At 38.5% G+C, this 24196-nt stretch overlaps 1 protein-coding gene across 3 annotated transcripts in view; it reads left to right on the top strand.

Annotated features, from left to right (window-relative positions):
- ABI1 (abl interactor 1) overlaps positions 1 to 24196 on the top strand; it is a 106886-nt gene that overhangs the window by 20694 nt on the left and 61996 nt on the right. For all 3 annotated transcript variants that reach the window (XM_058183092.1, XM_058183093.1, XM_058183091.1), the window contains exon 2: positions 21393 to 21560. In XM_058183092.1, coding sequence (XP_058039075.1) covers positions 21393 to 21560 — 168 coding nt within the window. The remainder of the gene's footprint in view (positions 1 to 21392; positions 21561 to 24196) is intronic.

Here is a 24196-nt window from a genome sequence, read left to right as displayed (position 1 = left end):
GGTAATATGTGTTTTACAAAAGAAAAGGTTATAGTACCAATATGGAAGTAACTTGTGTTAGGGGCTATTAAGATCTTAATGAATTATTAGTAATGAACATAAGACAGTATAGAACAAGGGTCTCCAACCTTGGCAACTTTAAGCCTGGTGGACTTCAACTCCCAGAATTCTGAGAGTTGAAGTCCTCCAGGCTTAAAGTTACCAAGATTGGAGACCCCTGGTATAGAACAATGTGGATATCTCAATGGAGAATGGATTGAATGGGTGAACAGCAAGTGGTAATCTATAAATGATTAGGCATAACAGTAAATAATGTTTGGACTTATAGAATCAATGGCTGGTTTCAAATTCTGGCAGATGCAAGCCTAGTTCTTCTGCAACACACCAAGTTGGATGAAGACTAGATTGGGTTCTCAAATTTTACAGTATTGTGACCCCTTACTTTACAATTCCTAGTCCAGGAGTATGTAGAATGTGGTGACTCTTGTGGATACTTTGAACAATATAGAGAGGAATGAGACTACCGGTATGAAGGTTGTAAATGCAAAAATAGTTCACTGCAAATTTATTCCAGGATTGGCTTGGATAGGCTTTTCATCCTGAAGCTCTCTCCAAATTGTTATCCCTCGAATTTGCTGACAGTTTGACAAGTCCTAGTTTGCGGTAAGAGCATACAATCATTTTTGAGTGAAGGAAAGTAATTGAGAGAGAGAGGTATGATGTTCCTAGTTTCTCTCAGGCCACATCATCAACATGCTGTCTGTTGTGTTCTATTACTGTTATTGCAGTGCTTAAAATTTATTATATGAAAAATTACAGTCAGAGAGATACAGTGAACAGTGGACTGATCAGAAAGTAAGTTTGGGTATTCAAGTGCACAATCTTAAAGTAGCATAGCTGATCTGAGAGTGACAGGGTAGAATAGCTTTGAAAAATAATTTTTTGGGAGAGAAGCAACCAGATGGAAATTGGTAGAGCAGCCTTGCTGTCTGTCTGTCTGTCACCTTATAAATTTATTCTCTTTTCCATTGCCATCACACACACATATACACCCACCCACCCACCAAAAAATTGACTCCTGCCCCAAACTCTTGGTTGTGAAATTTGAAGCTAGAGCTGCTAAGAAATAAAAGTGTACTTCACCATGCTGGGAGTATGAAATCTCTATGGCTACACTTGTGTTTTCTGAGTGAAAACTACCCATTCTTTATTGGTCAGCATTACAATATCCTTTCATAATCTGACGTCTTTCTGATGCTTTGGGCTCAGAGACATAATTATAGCTGAAAGACATCAGCTGTCTGGGAATGTGTTTCTACCATTCTTCAACACAAAATTATTGGAAAAGATCATAACGAGGCTGTTTCGCCATTTTGAGAAAGGTACTGTATGTGAGGTGAAACTCTGAGAATCCTTGAAAGTTACCACTTGTTTAGAGATTAGATTAAAACGTTGTCATTTCCCCTCCTAGCAAGAACAGGAGGCACAATTTTGTTTTTGTTTAATAATTCCTGTTCTAACGGTAAATTTCCGATTAGTATACCTATATATATATTTTTTGCATCAGGTATAGAACTCTTACACATGAAAGGCAGGATAACAAATCTGAAATACGAATCAAGCATACTGAGTGCTTTACTGCCAGGAAAGGGCTAGAGATACTTTGCAATCTGCAGATGAAATATAGGGGGGGGGGGAAAAGACAATTTAGGTGAAAGAAGATATGGAGTGAGCAATTAACATTTGTATATTGTAACAATGAAAGGTAATTATGGATTAGCATGAGTTGAATTGCCATTATGTGTAATGTAAAGCTCCGATTTTTTGTAGAAATTCATACACTGCATTATGGAGATCATTTAATTTTCTCTTAGCCTCTTGTGTGAAAGTTCATAATTCATAGTTGTGCCAATCCAGCCAACTGTGGTTTATCCAATAAACAATTCAAGAAACAAATCCATAAATCCTACCCATTCTTATCATAGCTTGAAAATAGCTTGTAAGGTGTTTGTTTTGTAGTTCATTAAGAAAATATTTTCTGTAGTGAGAAGAGATGCGTGACTCTCATAATTCCTCTTGCCACATTGTGACTGGACTCTTCTGTTTTGAGAACAGTTAATATTAATCCTTGAATTAATAGCAACTAAAACAATATTGTTAAACTAACTGATGTCAATGCTAGTGGGCAAATATTTTTCCTCTTGATCCAAAAGTGTTGTTGTCAAGTAGAATATAAAGGTACCTTTTCTATACATATTCTTATTGTCATAATTTTTCAACAAGCATATTATTTTAGTCCTTAAAGTTCTGCAGTTGTTGAACTTGGCCAATGAATGATGAATCTCTGGTTTATTCACACTTCTTCTGTACTGGTCTTGAAGATGTAGTTATCATATACTAAAGGGTGGCATAAGCGTATAGTCTTTGGATAATGGTCAGTATGCAGGATGGATAAAAACTGATATTTAAAATATATATATATATCAGATTTTTTTATTTAAATTGGATTTTTTTGATATTTATTAAATTTATTTTAATAAAATGCTTTTGGAATAAAAATCTATCTAAAGATAATTTTCTATTTAAGATACATTACTGTGTTTCCCTGAAAATAAGACAGGGTCTTATTTTGAACCCCGAAATAAGGGCTTATTTTGGCGGTGCTCATGGCTGCTACTGTGTTGTGCTGCTTGTCTGCTGTTCACCTGAGGCTGTGCCCACATCCTCACATCCCTGCGCCTGGCTTTTTGGGAATTCCGCTCACAAGAGAGTAGTTGCCCGGCACCTTTTGCCACATGGTGCCCACCAGGCGGCCTGCGCACTCACAGCTGAGAGTCCAGCATAGAGAGGCTCCCTGTACATGCCGCCATCAAGTCCCTCCCCTCCCACGGGTGGTGGTGGAACACGAGTGGCCCGAAGGCGCCAAGCTGTATGAGCGCCTGTCTCCCCCTTGCTTGCATGCCCCCCAGGCCTCACCAAGTTGATGTGGGCTAAGTCACTGAAGATGGCTTTCTCTGTGGCTTCCAAACCCCAGCTTAAAGCCGCTGGAAGTGGAGAAGAGGCCGGTCGGGCCAGCTGCCTGATGCCAAGTCTTCCAGGGGCTGGGGCAGCCGCATGGAGCTGGAACCATAGAGCAGGAAGAGCACTCGCAGAGTGGCTGCTGTGGCACAGACTCCCCAAGGACCTACTGCTCACTGGCTTCGCCCACATCATGATCCTGGGATACTGCTTGGTCAGGGAATGGCGCTCTGCCTGGCTGGGGGGGGGGTGTTCACTGGGTGGGCACCATGTGGCAAGAGGTGCTGGGTGGCTGCTCTCTTGCAAGTGGGGTGGGAGTTTTCAGGCAAGGGGGATGGATGGATGGATGGGAGGCAGGCAAGCATCAAGAACACTGGGGAGAGATAGAATGAGAGGTAGCTCCCGAACAGCTCAGCTGATCCACGGGTTCCGATTAAGGGGCCCAGCTGCCATTAGCTGACTGGGGAAGGGAAGGGCTGCCTTCTGTGCTGGCCATGCCCAGTCCTTCACTAGGGCTTATTTTCGGGGAAGTAAATATATACCCACTCCAAAAATCAGGCTTGGCCTTATTTTCAGGACATGTATTTTCAGGGAAACACGGTAATAATTTAGTTTATTCAACATGAAATGGAGCTTAGTTATGTAGCTGTATATTCTGCAATACTGGGACTGTCAGTGAGTCAACAGCGGGTCAGAGGAGGAGCCACTGCAGGACAGAGATGACATTTGCTCTTTAAAAATTATGATTTAAATTGAGTTTATTTAAATCAAATCCACCCTGTCAGTGTGTTTTCTTTTTGTCTATTTTTCTTGACCTATGTGCACTGAACATAGCAGAGTCCAATATCTTTTATACCCACATTCTATTCATTTAAAATCAGGTTAGCTATATTGGCCAATTATAAGAAATTCAAAACAACAATGGGTCAAAACTTTGCATAGGACCAGTTAAAAAATGGAAAACATGTTGGCCTTCCTAGAGGTTCCTCAGGCTGGTGCTAGTTCTGGGGATTCTTCTAAAAATTATCTACCATCTAATCTATGATATGCAACAAATTTACCCAATCTAGTTTAATGCTTTTTGTTACACTGTAACATGTATGAACATTTTGTATGAAACCTTTTTTATGATTGTCCTGTCGTTACTTTGCAGTCTAGTCCACCAGTAAACAAAGATAAAGCTTTGTCATGGATGATTCCTGCAAGTAAATAAACATAATGCCATTTTAATTTCAAGCCCCATTAGTAGCAGACAACAAGAACAAAATAGTACACCATTTCTGTAAAGACCCTGTGAAATCACAGAAATCTCTATCCAGTAGTTTCATTTATAATCAGTGGCTTGCAATCCAGGTTTGATTGTTCCTTTCACCCCCTCAGATCCTACAGACATATATTGGCGTGTGTGTGTGTGTGTGTGTGTGTGTGTGTGTGTGTGTGTGTGTAGATCTTGGCGTATTTGGGTCTTTTCCCGTGTAAGGTTGAGAGTATCTTGGTGATGTTTCAACGAGGTCTCACTTGTCATCTTCAGGCTGGTGCTTACGGCTTCGTGCTTGTGCGAGCAAAGCGTGGTCGGAGCTGCCCTCTTTCTATAAATACTGGTAGGGAGGTATGGAGTGTTGGCTTTGTTGCTGTAAGCGGGTTGGTTGGCTGTGTGGTTGCATCTTGATTGGTAGGTGGAATGGGTGTTTTCAGATTAGTTGGCTGTTTCGTAGCATCCTGTGTTAGAATGCACACAACTAGGACCATACCCACATATATATATACCTATATATATATATACCACATATATATACCTACGCCAAAGTTTTCTTTTTATACTTTTATGTTTCTCCCTAGAGTTAATTCTAAACAATTTGTGTCTGGCATTTTAATTTCACTGTGTGGCTGCTGTCTATGCTATGTCAGATGCTGGATAGTGGTGCCGAGCCAATCTGTCTGGATAAGCTAGTTAAACCTGAAAGCAAGCAATTTGGCAATGTGAGATATTGATATTGTAATATGCTATTGATATGCACTGTTTTTGAGTCATAACTAAATTGGATTCACTTATCACCAAGCCACAGGTTGTTTTAATGGAGTGGTGTTTTTTTTTTTAGTAAGCAATAATATATGATGTCAGCTTGCTTCCCCCTTTAAGAGCTGCCCCTGGCTATTAAAAGTTTGTCCATTCTTATGGTAGAGAGTTACAGATTATTTTGTTTTGCTTATTTTTCAAAAATCTCATTTTGTTGGTAGTAAGGCCCTCTCAAGCAAATACATTAAGGGGGTCAGATAAGAGTTTTCTTGATAGCTTTAGCAGTTGCTAAGTTATGAACTGTTTCACATTATTAACAAAGTCCTTCTCTCCTGCCTGGCATGATTGCCAAAGAAGGTACTTTTTTTTTTCTTGAGATGGCTGCATCTGGGCAATAACAAAGATGTTAAGTCTCTGGATGACATTATGGGTCATTGTTTTCTTGGCAACAGTAAAGACATGTTTTGCCATTTCCTTAATCTAGCAATTTCTCTGTTTCCCAGGCTACACTGAAGCTCGTGTCTTCTCTGGAAGTTATATTTTCTACTTTGCTCATGAGTCAGACAAAATAATACTGCACTGCTAGTTTTCTCTCCTGATGTGATTAGTAAAATCCTATATTTGATAGTTGGTTTGGTAATAAATTAAAATTAGGATCATCTAAGAATTTGTAACCAATCTTTGTAGGAAATAAAGGAAAAGCTAAAGCAAACAGAAAAAAAGTATTTTGATTCAAACAGGAATGAAATACTTTGTAAACAATTTTTGTTAATCTTTTGTTGGTAGTGTGGGAAAGCTCTTGAGCAAAACATCCAGATCTCCATAGACTAAACTGTGAACTTTAGTATTTGGGCATGAGGAAAATACTTAAATCAACTTTATTTTCCTAAATTATATCAGTTACAGAATTTAGTCTTCCCTGTTCTGAAATCTGGATGCTCAAGTGCAGCATTCAATGTCTTTATTAATTCAAACATAGCACAATCAGGCATAATTGTGAGAAGTTCTTTGGCTTTCTCTTAGAAAAGGCATGACTCTGGAACAAATTAATTTAGGTTAAGTCCATTGTTCTACATCTTGTGGTTCAATTATGTATTACGGAATTCAGTGCATTATTAGGCTTCTCAAACATACAGCTTTTAGTGAGTCAAAACTCCAATCAAATCTAACCACACTGGGCTAAAGGTAAACATTTTTCTGTATCCCAAAACCTGTCTTTTGATTCCCACTTATTTTCCCTAGGGCTTCACTTTGCAAATACTCCTTCCATGCCTCTGCACTTTTAATTGGTGAATTTATACAGAGATATATTCATCCTACCACATTGTCATTTGCACTAATATGTCACTAAATTCAAGGCAGTTACACTGTCAATCTCAACTCATTAATTTGTACAGAGTAATACTGCAAATGTGTAACTCATCTTATTTTTTTATCCTTTCCTCAATTTTTGGGCTGGGGAATTTCACATAAAATAATGTGAAAATAGAAGGGCAGAATAAACCTATCAGATGGTTTGGATATTTTTTTTCTCGTGCATAGACATTATCTAAAGATGGCTGGACTAATTATGTCAACGATACCTTCATAAACATGTACATATTTAGATTGTAAAATTAGAATTTTAAGAATAGGTATTAATTATGTTATTGTTGCACATTATAGCAAGCCACAGTTTGTTCAAACTGAAATGAAAACTAGCCTGCTATATTTTAGGCTGGCTTATTGTGTACACACAGCTCTATAATTAGTGTATGGTTTAATTCTTTTGTAAGAAGCAGAAAATTAAGCTAACTTAGTAAATCATTGATAACACAGTCTGGTTTATGTGTATCATTAAGCCCATGATAGAGATCATGATAACAGAAAGTATATAGCATAAAGGATTTGATTTCTTTCACACAAGCCAAAATGCACTAGCACAAGGCTTAATGTCCGTTTTCTTAGAATCAGCTTTGATTGCAATCTTTGATAGAGGTATTTGAAATTACTTCAGATTGGCCTACGTTATGGAATACTTTTAATTAAAAGCAGACTGTGTTTACCTTTAATTAAAAGGAGGCTATTTTTTAAAAGACTTTGAATTATAACAAAGGTCTTTAGCTGGAATTAGCCTTATTTTAAAATAAAAGCAGAATAGAATTTTTTTGAATAAATATTTTAATAAAGTTGGAGACCAAGCACTGAATTCAAAATGCATTCAGAGAAAAGGTACCTAATGTCAAATCAAATTTTGCACCTTGAGATGATTTTTTTACTGGGGTAGACAAGCTGTGCCATAGAAGATGTTTCCAAATAACAACTGTATATGTACTTCAATCTAACTCTGCTGCTCTGGCTTCCAGCAGTTGCTTTTTCATCATGTTCTGGTAGTTCCCTTTATTTCCAAGAGTAAGGGGAGCTGTTGGCTATCCTAATCTTTCAGCAGATAAGTACCAGTTTTGAAAAAATGTCTTGAAAATCATTTTCCTTTGATCTCCACATAAAAAAACCATTTTACATACATAGTTAGATGTAACTGTAAAATGAAAACCAAAGCATGGCTTAGTAGTGCATCAAAGTATATTACCTGGAGCCACAGATACACCTGCTCATCTTGATTGCAGCTCCTTAAGTTCTCTAGCAGTTGCTGCTGAAGTATAATATTAAAAGATGAAAAGCTTGGTGACTGTTTAAATCTACTTTTATTTATATGGAATGCGTTTTAATACATGTATAAAGGTAAAGGTTCCCCCGCACATGCGTGCTAGTCGTTTCCGGCTCTAGACAAGGTGCTCATCTCTGTTTCTAAGCTGACGAGCCAATGCTGTCCGACAACAGCCTCTGTGATCATGTGGCCAGCATAACTAAACACTGAAGGCGCAAGAAACACTGTTACCTTCCCACCAAAGTGGTCCCTCTTTTTCTACTTGCATTTTTTATGTGTTTCGAACTGCTAGGTTGGCAGAAGCTGGGATAAGTAACGGAAGTTCACTCTGTTATGTGGCACTAGGGATTTGAACCGCTGAACCGCCGACCTTCAGATTGACAAGCTCAGCATCTTAGCCACTGAGCCACTGCATCCCTCTAATACATGTATACACCTATATAGTAGTACCTGTGAGAGGGATCTTGGAGTCCTAGTGGATAACCATTTAGATATGAGCCAGCAGTGTGCAGCAGCTGCTAAAAAAGCCAACACAGTTCTGGGCTGCATAAACAGAGAGAAAGAATCAAAATCACGTAATGTGTTAGTGCCACTTTATAATGCCTTGGTAAGGCCACACTTGGAATATTGCATCCAGTTTTGGTCGCCACGATGTAAAAAAGATGTTGAGACTCTAGAAAGAGTGCAGAAAAGAGCAACAAAGATTATTAGGGGACTGGAGGCTAAAACATATGAAGAACGGTTGCAGGAACTCGGTATGTCTAGTTTAATAAAAAGAAGGACTAGGGGAGACATGATAGCAGTGTTCCAATATCTCAGGGGCTGCCACAAAGAAGAGGGAGTCGGGCTGTTCTCCAAAGCACCTGAGGGTAGAACAAGAAGCAATGGGTAGAAACTGATCAAAGAAAGAAGCAACTTAGAACTAAGGGGAAATTTCCTGACAGTTAGAACAATTAATAAGTGCCTTGCCTGCAGAAGTTGTGAATGCTCCAACACTGGAAATTTTTAAGAAAATGTTGGATAACCATCTGACTGAGATGGTGTAGGGTTTCCTGCCTGGGCAGGGGGTTGGACTAGAAGGCCTCCAAGGTCCCTTCCAACTCTGTTGTTATATTATATTATATTTATATTTATATAATTTATATATATACACATTTATTTATACTTATAGATATAAATGTGTTATCTGTGTATAATTATGTTTAACTTTCAATGAAATAAAATATAGCTTTTATGTTGTTCCTACTCACTACTTTAAAAGAGCTCTACTCTTTTTGGATTACTATTCCCAGAAGGGGAGGGGATACATGCAGTTTTCTTCCTGGAAAAACGTGTAGTCCCACCATTTGAAATAAATAATAGCTAAGAAGTTTCCTTCTGTATGGATACTTCTTATCCATTGTTTCTATTCGGTTCTGGTTTGTAGACATTTGTGTAATAATTAAAATGTTGGATCAGGACTGAGGAATCCCTGGTTTGGGACTTTCCTTACTAACCCATAGAAAATAAATTATTTTAACTTCCTCCCTCCCTCCCTCCCAGCCAAACCTATTTTGAAGATCATTGTTGGGAAAAACTGGAGAAGGGAGTAATATGTTTTGAGTTTTGAAGGAAAGATGGCATACAAATCAAATAACAAATAACTGGGGATGAGTACTTGGGTCTTTCCTGAGAAATTCATATAAGTTCCAGTAGAATGTTGATTGGCAAAATCCATGTTATGTAGTTTGTCAACATCAGAATCATGAAGCATTATATGCAATGCCTGTGAAATACGTTTTTATGAGCAGCTCTCATGTGATTTGGAAAACATTTTTTAAAAAATAGAAATATTCTGTAGTGTCATCAAACCTTTATTTTCAGATGTCTTTTTCTTCAACTTTAATCAATTTCCTCCCATGTTGCAATCAATATTTTAAGAATAGTAGCGGGTATGTTCTCTTTTGCTCAGTTTAATTGTCTGTCTCTCCAGGTCAGAGAAATTCTGTGACTATTGTTGTGGTGACTCTCCTAGCTTTCTTTCCTGCTTCTTTTAACCATTGACTAGCTCAAGACAAGGTTGAGTTCTTGATAAGCATCTTTAAAAGCTTTACGAATAATAACAACAACAACAACACAGTGGTACCCACTGTCATTGGGACATTTGATACCATGTCCAAGAATTTTACAAAACACATCAAGAAATTGTAGCTTTCTGCAATAACACCAGCAGAACTGCAAAAAACTGTGCTACTTGGAACATCGTACCTCTTAAGAAGGTACTTGGTTGATAGCTAGGATGCTGGCAGCAACCCGTATCAGCCCTTAGCACCAGTGAATGGTATTTGTGATGCATTTTTTTAATGTTCAGTTGACTGAGTTCCATATTTAATGAATAAAGTATTTCACAACACCAGCAGAACTGCAATAACACCAGCGGAACTGCAAAAAACTGCACTACTAGGAACACATCATACATCTTAAGAAGGTACTTGTTGATAACTAGGACGCTGGCAGCAACCCGTATCAACCATTAGCACCAATCAATGGTATTTGTGATGCATTTTTGAATGTTCAGTTGACTGAATTTCATGTTTAATGAATAAAGTAAATAATGATGATGATGATGATGATGATGATGGGCTTCCCCATATAAAATTCTATAGGTAATTCTGTAATTATTTTAAATGATGTCTGGATTTACAGTTCTTAATAGTTCCTGCAAATTGGACTCTTGGCTCATAGTACGTAAATATTATCTGGTGTGAATGGGATAATTAAACCTCTGGGACACATTATTGCCGATCATATGTGGAAAACTGAGATTAAGCTGAACACAAACTGAAAAGATACTTTGAAAAATCCAAGACATTGGCATTGGATTTACAGCTTCGCAACCATCCTGAAAGGAAGATTGCAGTAAAAAGTGTTTGGGTCTCAGTTTATGCTACATAAGAAATGCTCTCAAGGCATTTCTGTAGTTTTCCTGTGGAGCAGTGGGGTGGACATTTAGCCACTAGTTTTCCTCACCCCTGTTTCTCATCAGTCAAGCTAAGGCACCATACGTATCTCTTTTCATCATTATCCACCACTTTCCAGTTTTTCCAAGAAGCAGCTTGGCTGCTCAACCTGCACAATGGATTGTTGAATGTTTCCCCTTTCCTTCCTTGGTATGAAAAGCTAAATTTACCCAGTGATATGAATCAACTGCTGAGCGTGTAAGGGCGAAGGCCAGTGACTACATGGAAGAATCGCAGATGAAGTGCTTATACTATAGTTCAATAGCAATTCATGCTGTCTTATTTCTTCAACTAACTCATATCACCCTTTAGTGTTTTTCCCTACCTGTTTCAAAAGTAACTCTGTTTGAATTTGGTGAATTAGTGGTTATAGACTAGCTGACAGTTTTACATGTCTATGTCTCTTTGGCTCTGATGAATAGGATAGTTTCTAAAACCAGTGAAACCTTTCCAAGGTGACAATCAGAAGACAAAAAACAAACAAACACAATAATTGCACTGAAACTGCCTGTAGTCCATAAACGTGATTATGTTAAAGATTGAAGTAAATAGATTTGGTCAGTGGTGAAATCCAATTTTTTTTCTACCGGTTCTGTGGCTGTGGCTTGGTGGACATGACAGGGAAGGATACTGCAAAATCTCCATTCCCACCCCACTCCAGGGGAATATACTGCAAAATCTCCTTTCCCACCCCACTGTGGGGGCAGCCAGAAATGGTATTGGTATCCAAACTACTCAAAATTTCCGCTACCGGTTCTCCAGAATTTGTCAGAACCTGCTGGATTTCACTCCTGGATTTAGTTTGTGCAAAATTGCCCCAACCCTATAAGGCAGGGGTGTCCAACCTTGGCAACTTTAAGCCAGGAGGACTTCAACTCCCAGAATTCTGGGAGTTGAAGTTCACCAGGCTAAAAGTTGCCAAGGTTGGACACCCCTGCTATAAGGCCTTTAACACCTGGTTTTATTACTGATCTTGGGACCTGGGTATCCGGTTGAGCTCATGTCATAGTTACATTTTTATCTTGGTTATAGTATATGTTGTTATTCTCTTGTGATATTTTCATCAGGTTTTAATTCACTGTTAGCCACCAAGAGTCATATCTCTTTTATAAATTGAATAAATTAATGAGTACATTTCACTCTTCATTCTGGAGAGAGTTCTTCAAATAGCTTTCCAAAAGCAAGACAGCTATAGTAGAGAGTTACATGCAGGTTTCTGTAAGTTTATAACTGCTTGTCTTTCAGTCATGGAATGGAATTAGAAAGAATCTCATTTATTTACCATATTTTTATGCAGTTTTTTTCTCTGAGAAACTAGGCATCCCCAAATGTTAACGTTCAAAATAATTCTCTGAAATAGGTTGGACTTAAAGTGATTGTTCCAAAGCCTTTCAGTTCATTTTAAGTTAGAGTGAAAACTTGAAACTGAATTTCACCGGCCTAAGTTTAATGCTTGAACAACTATGCTTTATGGGGCCTTCCATTATCCCAAACTGAAATCTTACAATACGGTGGTAGGAAGGTTGCAGTCCAAACCTGCTGGGTAGTTGATAAATCGTAGGGAGATCCTATTTATAGGAAGGCAATATTGTTCTTAATAAAAAGGGAAGATCTACTTATTGTATTTAATTAAAAAGGATGAGCCACTACTGAGGCAATCCTCAGATAAACAAAACTTAAGCCCAGGTCAAAAGTGCAACCTGGGAAACACCTAAGTCAGCATACACTCTCCCAGTCCAATTCTCATGAGGGAGGAAAAATAGCACGTTCCGATTTGCAAGATTCTGTACTATAAATGTTGCAATAAAACTAGCTTTAGATCCACATGGTGTCTCTTTCTTAGCGTGCTCTTCTTGATAGGCCTGATACTGATGAAGTACTCTCTTGTTTTTCTGTTGGCAGTCGAGCAAAGGATTTTTTGCAAATTTTAAGACTCAGATTTATTTATTTATTTATTACTTTATTTATTAAAATGTATATGACTACTAAAACCCTGAATACAAAATCCAATTAACCACTCCTCTGGTGACAATAATCAAACAAACTACTTGATAGGCTCTCTATTACCGTGGAATCCCCTGAACTGCTGGCAAAATCAGGTCTGAAGGACCTTTCAAAAAAGTATGAAATTGGGGATCAATCTTATATCTGCAAGGATGATGCGCCACACCACAGAATAGGCCCTTCGTCTTGGCCCGTTAGATGGACTTCCTTCAGAAAGGTAAAATAGAGAGGGGATAGAGGAAGCACATGGAGATTAGGAGAACATGGGAGAACATAGGAAAAATGAGAGAACACATTTATTTTTGGTTTTTGTTTCTGTAATAGTTTCTCTAACAGGATTCCAGCCTTCCTTTACAGTAAATGGGCAATGGGCATGAATCTGCATTCCAGGATTTGTAAGTATTGCTATATAGCAAAGTTTTATTTAGGCCTGTACAACATACAGCCAGCCATGCAGCTTTCTATAGTCCACAGGTGGTTTTTCTTTTTAATACTAAATAAATCCACGGTGGGAGGGCCTCCAATCCTGTCACCCCAAAACATCAGCTGCTGAGGGCTTGCAGGCCTCACTATTGCTCTTTTGCTGATTGGTGTCCAGGCTATTCCTTTTTGGCCGTTATTATTTTTAATTTATGAAGCTAATGCTTTGCATTCTATGAGTTGTACAGCCTGATTAAGCTGTCCTAATAAATTCATTTCTTTTAAATTCCAGTGTTTGATAAATATTGAAATACTAGGACCGAGGCATCTATGGCCCAATAACTTGGGACATATTAAAATAATGTTGGATGAATGCCTCTGTTGGAACTGAACTGTGAAAATGCTGATAGAAGACTAGAGCAAATTTTGAAGAAACTAAACTGGAAATACCAGGAAATGTAAATTAAATCCTGTAGGTTTCTCAGAAAGCTTAAGCAATAAGAGTTGTGAATTACAGAAGCAGAAAAGAATTGCTTAAATGGGAGCCTGCCTATTATTGCCTATTTTGGTAGCAACTTGCAGGTTAGGGCATCCTATTGTATTGTATTAAGCAAAATGTGAACAAAATACAGATTGTTTAAGTCATATGTAAACATTTAAATCATCAAATTTGCATTTCACTAGGCAATGCAAAGGAGGAAGGACTTTCTGCATAACTAAATACCATTGCATTTATTTTCAATAGGAATAAATTTAAGAGTAAAGTAAATAGCTGAAAAAACTGACCCCCTTGCGTAAAGTTTGACATAAGGAATGTTTCTGCAGAATCTTTTAGATTCTCCAGAAATGAACAGAGGAAATTAGACTTCAGATAAATAAGGGAACAGAAGATACTTATCTGTCTAATATTCTACTCTTCTGAAGAGGCCCTTCAGACTGTAAAATAAAATATTAGTTAAAAACATGCTACATTATACAAATGAAAAATATCTTTGATACACATGCATTGGATTATATCAGAAACAGCAAGTTTGGCAGTATAACTATATTCCAACAAATTTCCTCCAAGGCTGCAGAACATAGTCAACTGTGCAGTGGAAGGCTGTTTGGAACATGGTGTGAGAAAATTAATAAATTAGTCACTGTGGTTTAGAAACAAGGAATTGCCTGTTTGTCTTTTTTTTTCCTTACAATTTTATTCAAAGTAGTGCTGGAAGGAGAATTCTCACGAAGAAGAATTCTCACGAAGAATGGAATGAGGTAGGTCAGCATTACATCAGGCTTCTTTTATGGATGTGAGTCAGTGTGGTTTGACCAATGCTGATTAGGTTCATCCAACATCGTAAGCCACAGTATGATTGTTTACTTTTAGGCTGACATGCTGGGGAATGCTAGGCAGTCTTTTTTGTAAAACATCCTATTTTTGTAATTTAGCTAACTTCTTTAATGAAGTTTATTTAATGAATCATGATTGAAACAAGGCAGATATAGGATAAAACCCATGTGGATCTATATCTTCCTCTAGTTTTGAGCTGCAAAAGCATGTTAGATTGCTGGATATATGGTTATAGAAAAATTCTATGGGTAGGTAAGCCTTAGTCTTCTTCCTGCATTTCAATCAAGTACAAAACAAAAGAAGACTTATCTCTATTTTAAGATATGCGGGCTTCAACTCCCAGAATTCTGTAGCCAGTTAGCTGGAGGAATTCTGGGAGTTGAAGTGCACATATCTTAAGTGGTCAAGGTTTAGAAACAAGTTCTAGGACTTAGGCCAGCATTTTTATCTGTGGGAAAAGGCAAGGTTTTTCCCAGTCCCCTCCAACTCTAGAGTTGGAAATAATTATATTTGGCTACTCCAGCTTATATGTGAAAAAAGGCAAGTGATATAGTGCCATTTTATTCACATCAGCAAAACATTTGCAAGTACACAAATATGTTTCTTTGACATATGGATGATCCACAGTGTCAGTGAGAAATATACAGGAAAGGAAGGAAGAAAGGAAGGAAGAGAGAAAGAAAAAGAGAGAGAGAGAGAGAGAGAGAGAGAAAGAAAGAGGAAGGAAGGAAGAAATTTTCACAAATACATTTAAAAATGTATTTCTTAATGAGATTTATGTAAGTGATTGCCCAAGATTTATACAACAGAGAAGTCCAAGATGTCCCTTCCCAATTACTTCAGCTCTGTTTCCCAGCAATGTGTAATTGCGGCTGTCCTGATCACCATCCTGCTAGCACTTCCTTTCTCACTTCCTGATGGTTTTATTTTTATTTTATATTTGGGCGGAGTGAACAAACGTAAAGCTGTATCTTTGCATTTTGAGGTTGGCATCACCATGGAAAACGTCTGGGAGGAATATAACCATCATTACCCTTTTCTACTTGTTTTTCATAGATTTTGTTTGACTTACTATAGCTTACTTATTTTTATTAAAAGAATAATACTTTTTCAGTTGCATTTCTTTTTCTTTATGCTTGATTGTTCCTAAACTGACTCTTCTTAAAGCTTCCCTTTGTCCTTTCTTGTTCTCAGTAATTACTCTTCCTGTAATTTAATAGGCAAATATATCTGTGATTAATTCCCTTTTGTTTTGTAGTACTGTACACTTACAGGATCTTCCTAGTAGTTCCTTCCTCTTCAGTGGCCCTTAAAATTCATTGTCCAACGCAATTATGTCTCTGGTTTTGAATCAGGAATCTGGTAAGATCTTTTCAGACTACTGCATTTTATTAAAAGACCTAGTTCACAACAGATTATGCCTTTTAATAAAAGGTGTTATTCTAAAAGAAAAAAAGCCACCAGACATTTTCTCATTTTTTTGCTACTGTAGACTAACATGGTTCTCTTCTCACAATCTCTTGCTTTGATAATAGTGGTTGGGAGAAATTAGATTTTATCTCTTCCGGTATTGGAAGTTGGAAATCTCATAACATTTCGGTATTGGAAGTAAAACACAAAGAAAAATCTCTGCTCCTTCCGATAATAACATATTGTTCTTTAGTTAGTTTTTAATGTATTTTCAGCCACTATGGATTACTTAGTAAAAAGAGATGTTGTAATTTTTCTTTCGTTTCTAGTATGATATGAGCTTTTTTAATCAGCATGAATTAACCGGTTGGATTTTCAAAGATATCTATAAATGACTTGTACAATTGGGTTTAAAAAGGCAAAAAGAAACCTCTTCAAGCAAATAGCAATAGCACATAGACTTACCCTGTTTTCCCCAAAATAAGACATCCCTTGATAATAAGCCCAATCGGGCTTTTGAGTGCATGGCAATAAGGCCAAGCACTTATTTCAGGGTTCAAAAAAATATAAGACAGGGTCTTATTTTCTGGAAAATACGGTATATACCGCTTCACACTGCTTTATACCCCTCTCTAAGTGATTTACTAAGTCAGCATATTGCTCTCAAAAAACTGGGTCTTCATTTTATCGACCTCGGGAGGATGGAAGGCCGAGTCAATCTTGAGCCAGTGAGATTTGAACTCCCAAACTGTTGGCAGCCGGCAGTCAGCAGAAGTAATCTGTAGTACTGCATTCTAACCACTGCACCACCACAGCTTTTAGAACTCTTCTTCCTGATATGGTCTGGTACTTTCCAAGTGGTTTGGTCTGCCACTCCCATAAATGTGTCCACCCAGATGTTTTAGTCCAGGGGTCTCCAACCTTGGTCTCTTTAAGACTTGTAGACTTCAACTTCCAGAGTTGCTCAGCCAGCTTTGCTGGCTGAAGGACTCTGGGAGTTGAAGTCCACAAGTCTTTAAAGGACCAAGGTTGGAGGCCCCTATTTTAATCCACAGGGTTAAACGGATGCCATGTTGCCTACCCCTAAACTATAAAATAAATGCAATGATGATTGTTTAGTAGGGGACATAAACTGACATCATTTTGTCAATATGTTTATGGAGTCATTAGTTGCTCATAAAAACTTACAGCTAATAATCCATGTCTGTTGAAAGCATCTCCTGTTGTCTTCTCCCTTGTAGACTGGTACACTTATTTTATCCCCAGCTTCACCTTTAAAGAAGTTTGTTTGAGCTGGTAAATTTATCATTCTGCTAGTTCCCCAGTCCCTGCAGAGATTCCTAGACTTTTGTTTATATAGAGAATTGCTTTGAAAAAAATGTTTTCAAAGGAACAGCAAATAAATAGAACAAATATGTAAAATATAGCCAGATTAATTAACAAATAAAGCAGTAAAAAGCAACAAAGCTAAGCTTATAAATTAAATGCAATCCCAAACATGATTACAAAGGTCTAAAATTCTAATATAGAAATTTATCTGTACAATTATATGAATTAGAAATACCAAGACAAAAATTTGTTCAATGTTATCAGCGCCCCCCTTTGTCCCTACCATGCTCCATCATTTTGCTTTTTTAAAAAAAAAACAAACCTTAAAAACATTGAATTAAAAAAAGTGAAAGTGACAAAACTGCAAAGCAAATCATCACCTTCCGTTACTGAAGTTTTCAAGGATGCTGAATCAAAAAACCTCTCTCTTGGCAGATTTTTTAAAAAGGATACTGGTTGCTGCACTCCACTTTGTTTTTGAAGTTAGAAGTGTGCTAAACGTTATAAGGTTGAAGTATTCAAACCCCGGAAGTTTTCTAGTGCTATCCTCATCTTACTAGAAATATTCTGTTTTTCAATCAAATAATCTTGTGGAGGTTTTTTTAGAGTATATAACTCATCTGATAAGGTGAGAACAATGTTGAAATACTTCTGGTAACATGGAAGGAGCATTTCAGAACTGAAACATTTTAACCTTGAAACATGTGCCCACAGGTCATAAAAGGGTAAGAATTGCTATCTTAAATCTCTTAAAACTCTCAGGTTATTTGAGACAATTGCACCCATTGCACACAGTAGAGTTTATTTTTCTTTCCACAAAACACTAAGAAAAACTTTATTGCATGTAGATAAGGAGGGGAGCCTTATGTTTGCTCTCCTACCACTTATGGAAACAAGCAAATCTTACTTTTAGACCAGGATATTGGAATATGGCAAGGGTTAGCTTGATAATTTGATCCAGATTAATTATTTCCTAGCTCATTGGCTACATCAGAAGGTTTCTAGTTTGGAATTTGAACAAGACTTTGAAAAAGTAACTAGTGGCCAGTTTGAGGTTCCTTCTTTTGAACACTCTATTTCCTTGATGGTGAACCTGTGGCACGCATGCCACAGGTGGCATGTGTATCCATATCAGTGGGCATGCGAGCTCAGCTCTGGCACTGGCCAGCTGATTTTCGGGCCTTCTGAGCCCACCAGAAGTAGGGAAATAGGCTGTTTCTTGCCTCTGGAGGGCCTTGAGGGGTGGTGGGGAAGACCCATTTTTATCTCTCACCTGACTCCAGAGACTTTCTAGGAGTCTGGGGAGGGCAAAAATGGCCTTCCCCACCCCCATAGAGGCCCTCTGGAGGCCAAAAATGGCCCATTTGCCAACTTCCGGTGAGATCAGAAAGCCCATTTTTTACTGTCCCCAGTCTCCATAACTTCTCTAGGAGTCTGGGGAGGGTGAAAACGGCCTTCCCCACCCCCCCCAGAAGTCCTCCAGAGGCCGAAAATGGTCCATTTGCCAACTTCCGGTCCCACCAGCTGGTCATCGCATGCACGGGAGTGGCAGAAACTGGAAGAGCAGCTCCCTGGCGTGCATGCGTGCACCAGGAAGCTGAGCTTCTGGTTTCCAGCACACGCATGCAGCTGGTCTTCATGCATGTGGGAGTAGCAGAAACTGGAAGAGCAGCTCCCTGGCACATATGCATGTGCCAGGAAGCTGAGCTTCTGGTTTCTGGCATGCGCATGCACATCAGCCAGCTGGTTTTTGCGCAAGCCTGCATGCCAGAAACCAAAAGATCAACTGACCAGCGTGCATGCGCACACAGGAAACCGCAAGTTCAGCTTCCCGGTGCGCACATGCATAATGGAACTTCTCTTCCATTATCTGATGGTCCACCACACACGCGCACATGCGCACTCCCATTTTGGCACTTGGTGCCGAAAAGGTTCGCCAACATTAACCTAGGACCTTTCTGTAACTTTGTAGCCTGTCCTGACCTGCATGTGGCCTGTGCTGGCTCTCCCAGGACCTCCCCTGGCACCTGCCCTCCTTACATGGAAGTCCTACCTCTTACTGCTTAATGACTTTTGTGTCTTGGGTTACAGTAGTAATCAGGACTGCCCTAGATTGTCATTGGTAAACAATGTGGTAATGTGAAGTTGTGTTTTATGTTTCTATCATTTATTGCCGTACTAATCTGAGATCTACCTTGTACTTTGAATAGACTTTTATTTGTATTGAAATTCATAAGCTCCTGTGAAATAGTAAGAATTTAACCAGCTTGTGTTAAAAAGTCTTTAAAATTCTTCTGTAATAATCAACCAAAACTGCATACAATATTGCTTGGTTTTTTTTCCTTGTTTCCATGTGTGTGTGTGTGTATGTAGGTCTTTGGTTATTCGGGTTTTCTCCCGCGTAAAATTGGAAGTGTCTTGGCAACGTTTCGACGAAGTCTCATTCGTCATCTTCAGGCTTCAGCTTCGTGCTTCTGGGAGCAATGTGTGATTGCAGCTTTTTAACTGCTAGTGGGGGTTTGAACTGATTGGGTGGGAGCTTGGCTGTGCTCTGATTGGATGGGGTTTTTTTGTGCTCTGATTGGCTGGGGGTGTGTCCTGTTTGGGTGGGGGCTTGGTTGTGCTCAGATTAGTCTTAGTTGCAGGAGGATTTGAGCTGGTGAGCTGCATTGCTGTTGTTTGGCTTCGTGTTCGTGGTCGTGCACACCCCCATCCAATCAGAGCACAAAAAACCCCCCATCCAATCAGAGCACAGCCAAGCTCCCACCCAATCAGTTCAAACCCCCACTAGCAATTAAAAAGGAAGAAACAGCTGCAATCACACATTGCTTCCAGAAGCACGAAGCTGAAGCCTGAAGATGATGAATGAGACTTATTCGAAACGTCGCCAAGACACTTCCAATTTTACGCGGGAGAAAACCCGACCTACATGCAAACACCCGCGAAAACCTCAGAAAACATACATACATACATACATACATACATACATACATACATACATATATATATATATATATATGTATGTATACTTTATTACGGTCATCGACCAGCAATAGACATACAATAAATTAAAAATAATGCTGAAATTAATTGTGAATAAAAACATCCCTGTTATGAAAATACATGATCTCAAACCGTTAGGATCAGTTCCTAATTTACATGTGTGGAGAGCTGATAAGTATATGAGTAAATGTATTTTTCCAAAAAATCGTTATAGATATCTCCAAAAAATTGGCACAAGTTGACATCTATAATTCTGTAATCAATTTTTTTCTTGTGGACATTGCAGCGACACAGAATTTTGCCACTGCAAGCATGGTAGCCGGGTTTGAGTCTTGGAGGAGAAAGCCTACATAAAAGTCGTATATCCTCCCTGGCAATCCCTCTAGTAAGGGGAGAATATATATTGACCTACATACTCTGTATAACTCACAGTACAATAAAATGTGAGATATCTTCGATTTCTTCTTTACCACATATGCATACCCTTTCTGCTAATGGTGTTCTCTTATACCTACCTTGGAGAATGGAGTGCTGGAGTGCTGGAGTACCTTGGAGTGCTGAGGGAAGAATATTAAATCTGGCTCTGAAGAAAGCTATTCTTTGTTTTGGGAAGATCAGATCATTTAGATGTCTTGCTGATTCCCACATACCCTGCTTGATTCTGTCCATACTGTGGAGGGGCAACCTATTTATTTCTTCTTGCAAATCCATGTCCTTCATTCTATCATTTACTACTTGCTTTGCTTTGTCAAAGCCTAGGGACAATAGTGATGAGAGCCCATAAGAGCCCAGCTTGTTGCCTCTTTCCAGGGGGAAGTTGTCAGTTGTCTCCATTTGAATAACCAATTTGTCTACCTGGGTGTGCACTATTCTGCAGGAGACTTTTCCTGTTTCTGGATTGTCCGATTGGAACATACTGTATCCTCCAAAAATATTAGCATGTGTGTTTCATACATTCCATTCCTTGTGAAGAGAATTGTAAAGTGTTTCAATGGGACACAATTATGGGGGTTTTTCTTTGGAGTTACCAAAACATTTTAAAAAGATTATATGTGCCTAGCTATTTATTCATATCTCACTCTTTATAATATACCGTACATTTCTGTATAATCAGTAATTGATTAATTTGTTGTGACTTTGTGTTTGATCTCTCTCTGAATCTTAAAAAAACAAAACCTAAGCTTTTCATTTTCTTGTCTCATTCTTTAGGCTCCAGACAAAAGGAAAGCATTAGAAGAGACCAAAGCATACACAACCCAATCTTTAGCCAGTGTTGCTTACCAGATCAATGCATTGGCCAACAATGTGCTCCAACTATTGGATATCCAAGCCTCCCAACTCCGGAGAATGGAATCCTCCATTAATCATATTTCACAGGTAATTATTTGCCATGGAATTAAGTTATTACAGATATTTTCTTCCTCCACAAACTGGGTAATGGTTTACTTCAGGATGTTGTCTATATATATCTCAATTTATGGCCTGATCTTCAGGCCTTGGGAGGCCAGATACGTTGTATCTGTGACATAAGCTTCACTGACTTAAAATTTGAGATAACTATTCTTCACCTACAGTATTTAGCTTCTTTTTCTCCTGATTTCACATCAATTTCTTGATGTGATTAACTTGCATAGTAAAGCCATTGTGGCTTTAAAATATTCCTACTTGGTCAATCATATTAGTTCAGTTGGAAATAATAGATAACTGTAATATGCACCTGGGTTTGCAAAAAGCAACTTTTGTAAAATTTATATTGTTTTAATGTGCATTAAGTAAATTATATTTTAAATACTAGCAATTGAGCAAAATATTTTATGTTGGCTTCTTAATGTTCTCTGAGCTTGGTTGTCTTGCAGATGTTTCATTGTAATGCAACATCATCACTGATAATATTACCTAGCCTGGTAATGAAATATCTGCAAGAAGACAATCAAGCTCAGAAACATCAGGAATTCAAGAGATGAATCCTAGGCTGTATATAGAGATAATCCTTAGTTAATGGCAGTTACCGGAGCTGGAATTCCTATGGTTGAAAGATGCACTTTTAAAGCATGACATCACATGACTGCACCTTGGCAATCTCTGCAGTGCAGTCCCTGTTGCCATTGTTAAGCCTAATTCAAGGTTGTTAAACGAGGCTCTCCATGCAGGCTCCCAACAACTCAAGTCAATGTATAGTAGACCGAGGTGCTCGTAGACAGGTCAAGTGAGAGCTGTTTGCCAAGCACACAGATTATAATCATGTGAATGTAGGGTGCTGGGATGGCCAGAAGTTCAAGGACCAGTTATACGTTTTATTTGTTCAGTGCTATTGTAACATTAAATAATTGTTGAATGAGCGGTTGTTAACCAAGGACTATCTGTGTATGCTATCATTAAAATATTTCCTATTTGTTTTGTTTTAAAACATAGGAAATTTTTTAAAAAATGGCATTAAAATAAATTTATAAAGTACTACAGCTAGTTGACTATTTGCATAATTAGGCAAATGAATTTCTGAGAAGGAGCTTCCCATTTTATTTTGTAATGACTGCTTTCATGAGCCTGAACTAATCATATTTTAAACCAGAAAATATATTTTAAAATAAATAACACATATATTTAAATCATGCCATAGGGATATTAACATGTTTAGGGAAGTAGATTGCTTAAACTTTTAAGTCTATTATTTTATATTGTGTTGCCTTATTAATACTAGTTAAGCCATAATCTAAGTACAAAAAGCACAGCCATTTGTTTTGATAAGATTTTGGCTTGGTATGAAGACTGTATTATGTACAGAAACATTCAAGTCCCCTGGGTTATTTTTTTAAAAAAATGATAAATAATTCTTGCTTTATTAACGTAGATGGGGAACATTTATTGAGACTATAAATGCTTTTTTATCTGAGAACTTTTGGAGATTAATTTAAATTCGTTATCCTCTTCAAGTTTCTTTATAAATTTAACTTTTAAATTCAGTTTTAGTTATCATTTTCAACATTAATAAAACTAAGTAGTTGGTAATACTTCTCAAGACACTAAAACTCAATTCTTATCAGTTGAGTGATTTCACTTGTAATTAACCACAGTAATGTATGAAAAGGAAATGCTATTTATAAACACGTACTTGGTTGGTTTTTTTGCCATTTTATTTTAATACTGCTGAAGTGGAATGTTTTAAATTCTGCAATGTACACAGGAAAACAAAAATGCCTGCAACTTCTTTTTCTTCCTGCTGTGTAGTTTCTTCTTATCAGAAACTATTGTTATTCTCTCAGAACATTAACCACTGTTCATTGATCAATCTTCCAACATAATTTCCTCTGTCGTCTATTTATATAAGGTCTACATGCATTAGAAATTGAAAAATAGAGAGACGACTTCCGGTATCCAGTGGCAACGGACGTCTGGAAGGCTTCTCCTGCCTCCAGCGCCCGAATCCGGCCGCCGCCGAGGCCCTCAGGGGCCAGGTGTTCCGAAAAGGACACCTGCCGCACGGACGGCTCGCCAGGGGTCTCCCAGCCGACATACAGGACTGTGGGGACCGATGCTGGCGCGTCCTAGGCTTGGCGGGGTTTGGAGGCCACAGGCCGCGGCCATTATTTTGGTCGTCGCCTGGGCCGCTGTGCCCGGTGACACCGGGGCATTGGATTTATAACTGCAGCAGCCTGGTGGTGAACAGGGCACGGAGAAGAATTGAGGAGGAGAAGGGAAGGGAATATCGGTAAATGTGAGTGGAGTGCTCCGGAGTGCGGGGGGGTTTTTTCTCCCCTGCGGTTGGAAGGAGCACGAGTTATTCTGGAGAGAGGAGAACTTAAAATAAGAAGATTACCGGTTTTGTGGAGCTCTGGAGAGAAGAGGTGATGGAGAAATTTAGGAGGGAAGGTTTGAGGCCCCCCCTCCTTCTGGGGAACAGTGGTGGCGTCCAGCTTCCGCCTTCACTATGAGAATTTTGATGACATCACTTCCCTTCGGCTTCCTGGTTGACTAACTGTACTCTGGACTCGTTGCTCCTGTGAGTGCCCCCTGGT

The sequence above is a fragment of the Ahaetulla prasina genome, chromosome 4, assembly GCF_028640845.1.
Source record: "Ahaetulla prasina isolate Xishuangbanna chromosome 4, ASM2864084v1, whole genome shotgun sequence".
Classification (NCBI taxonomy): domain Eukaryota; kingdom Metazoa; phylum Chordata; class Lepidosauria; order Squamata; family Colubridae; genus Ahaetulla; species Ahaetulla prasina.
This window is presented reverse-complemented; position numbering and strand designations above follow the sequence as displayed.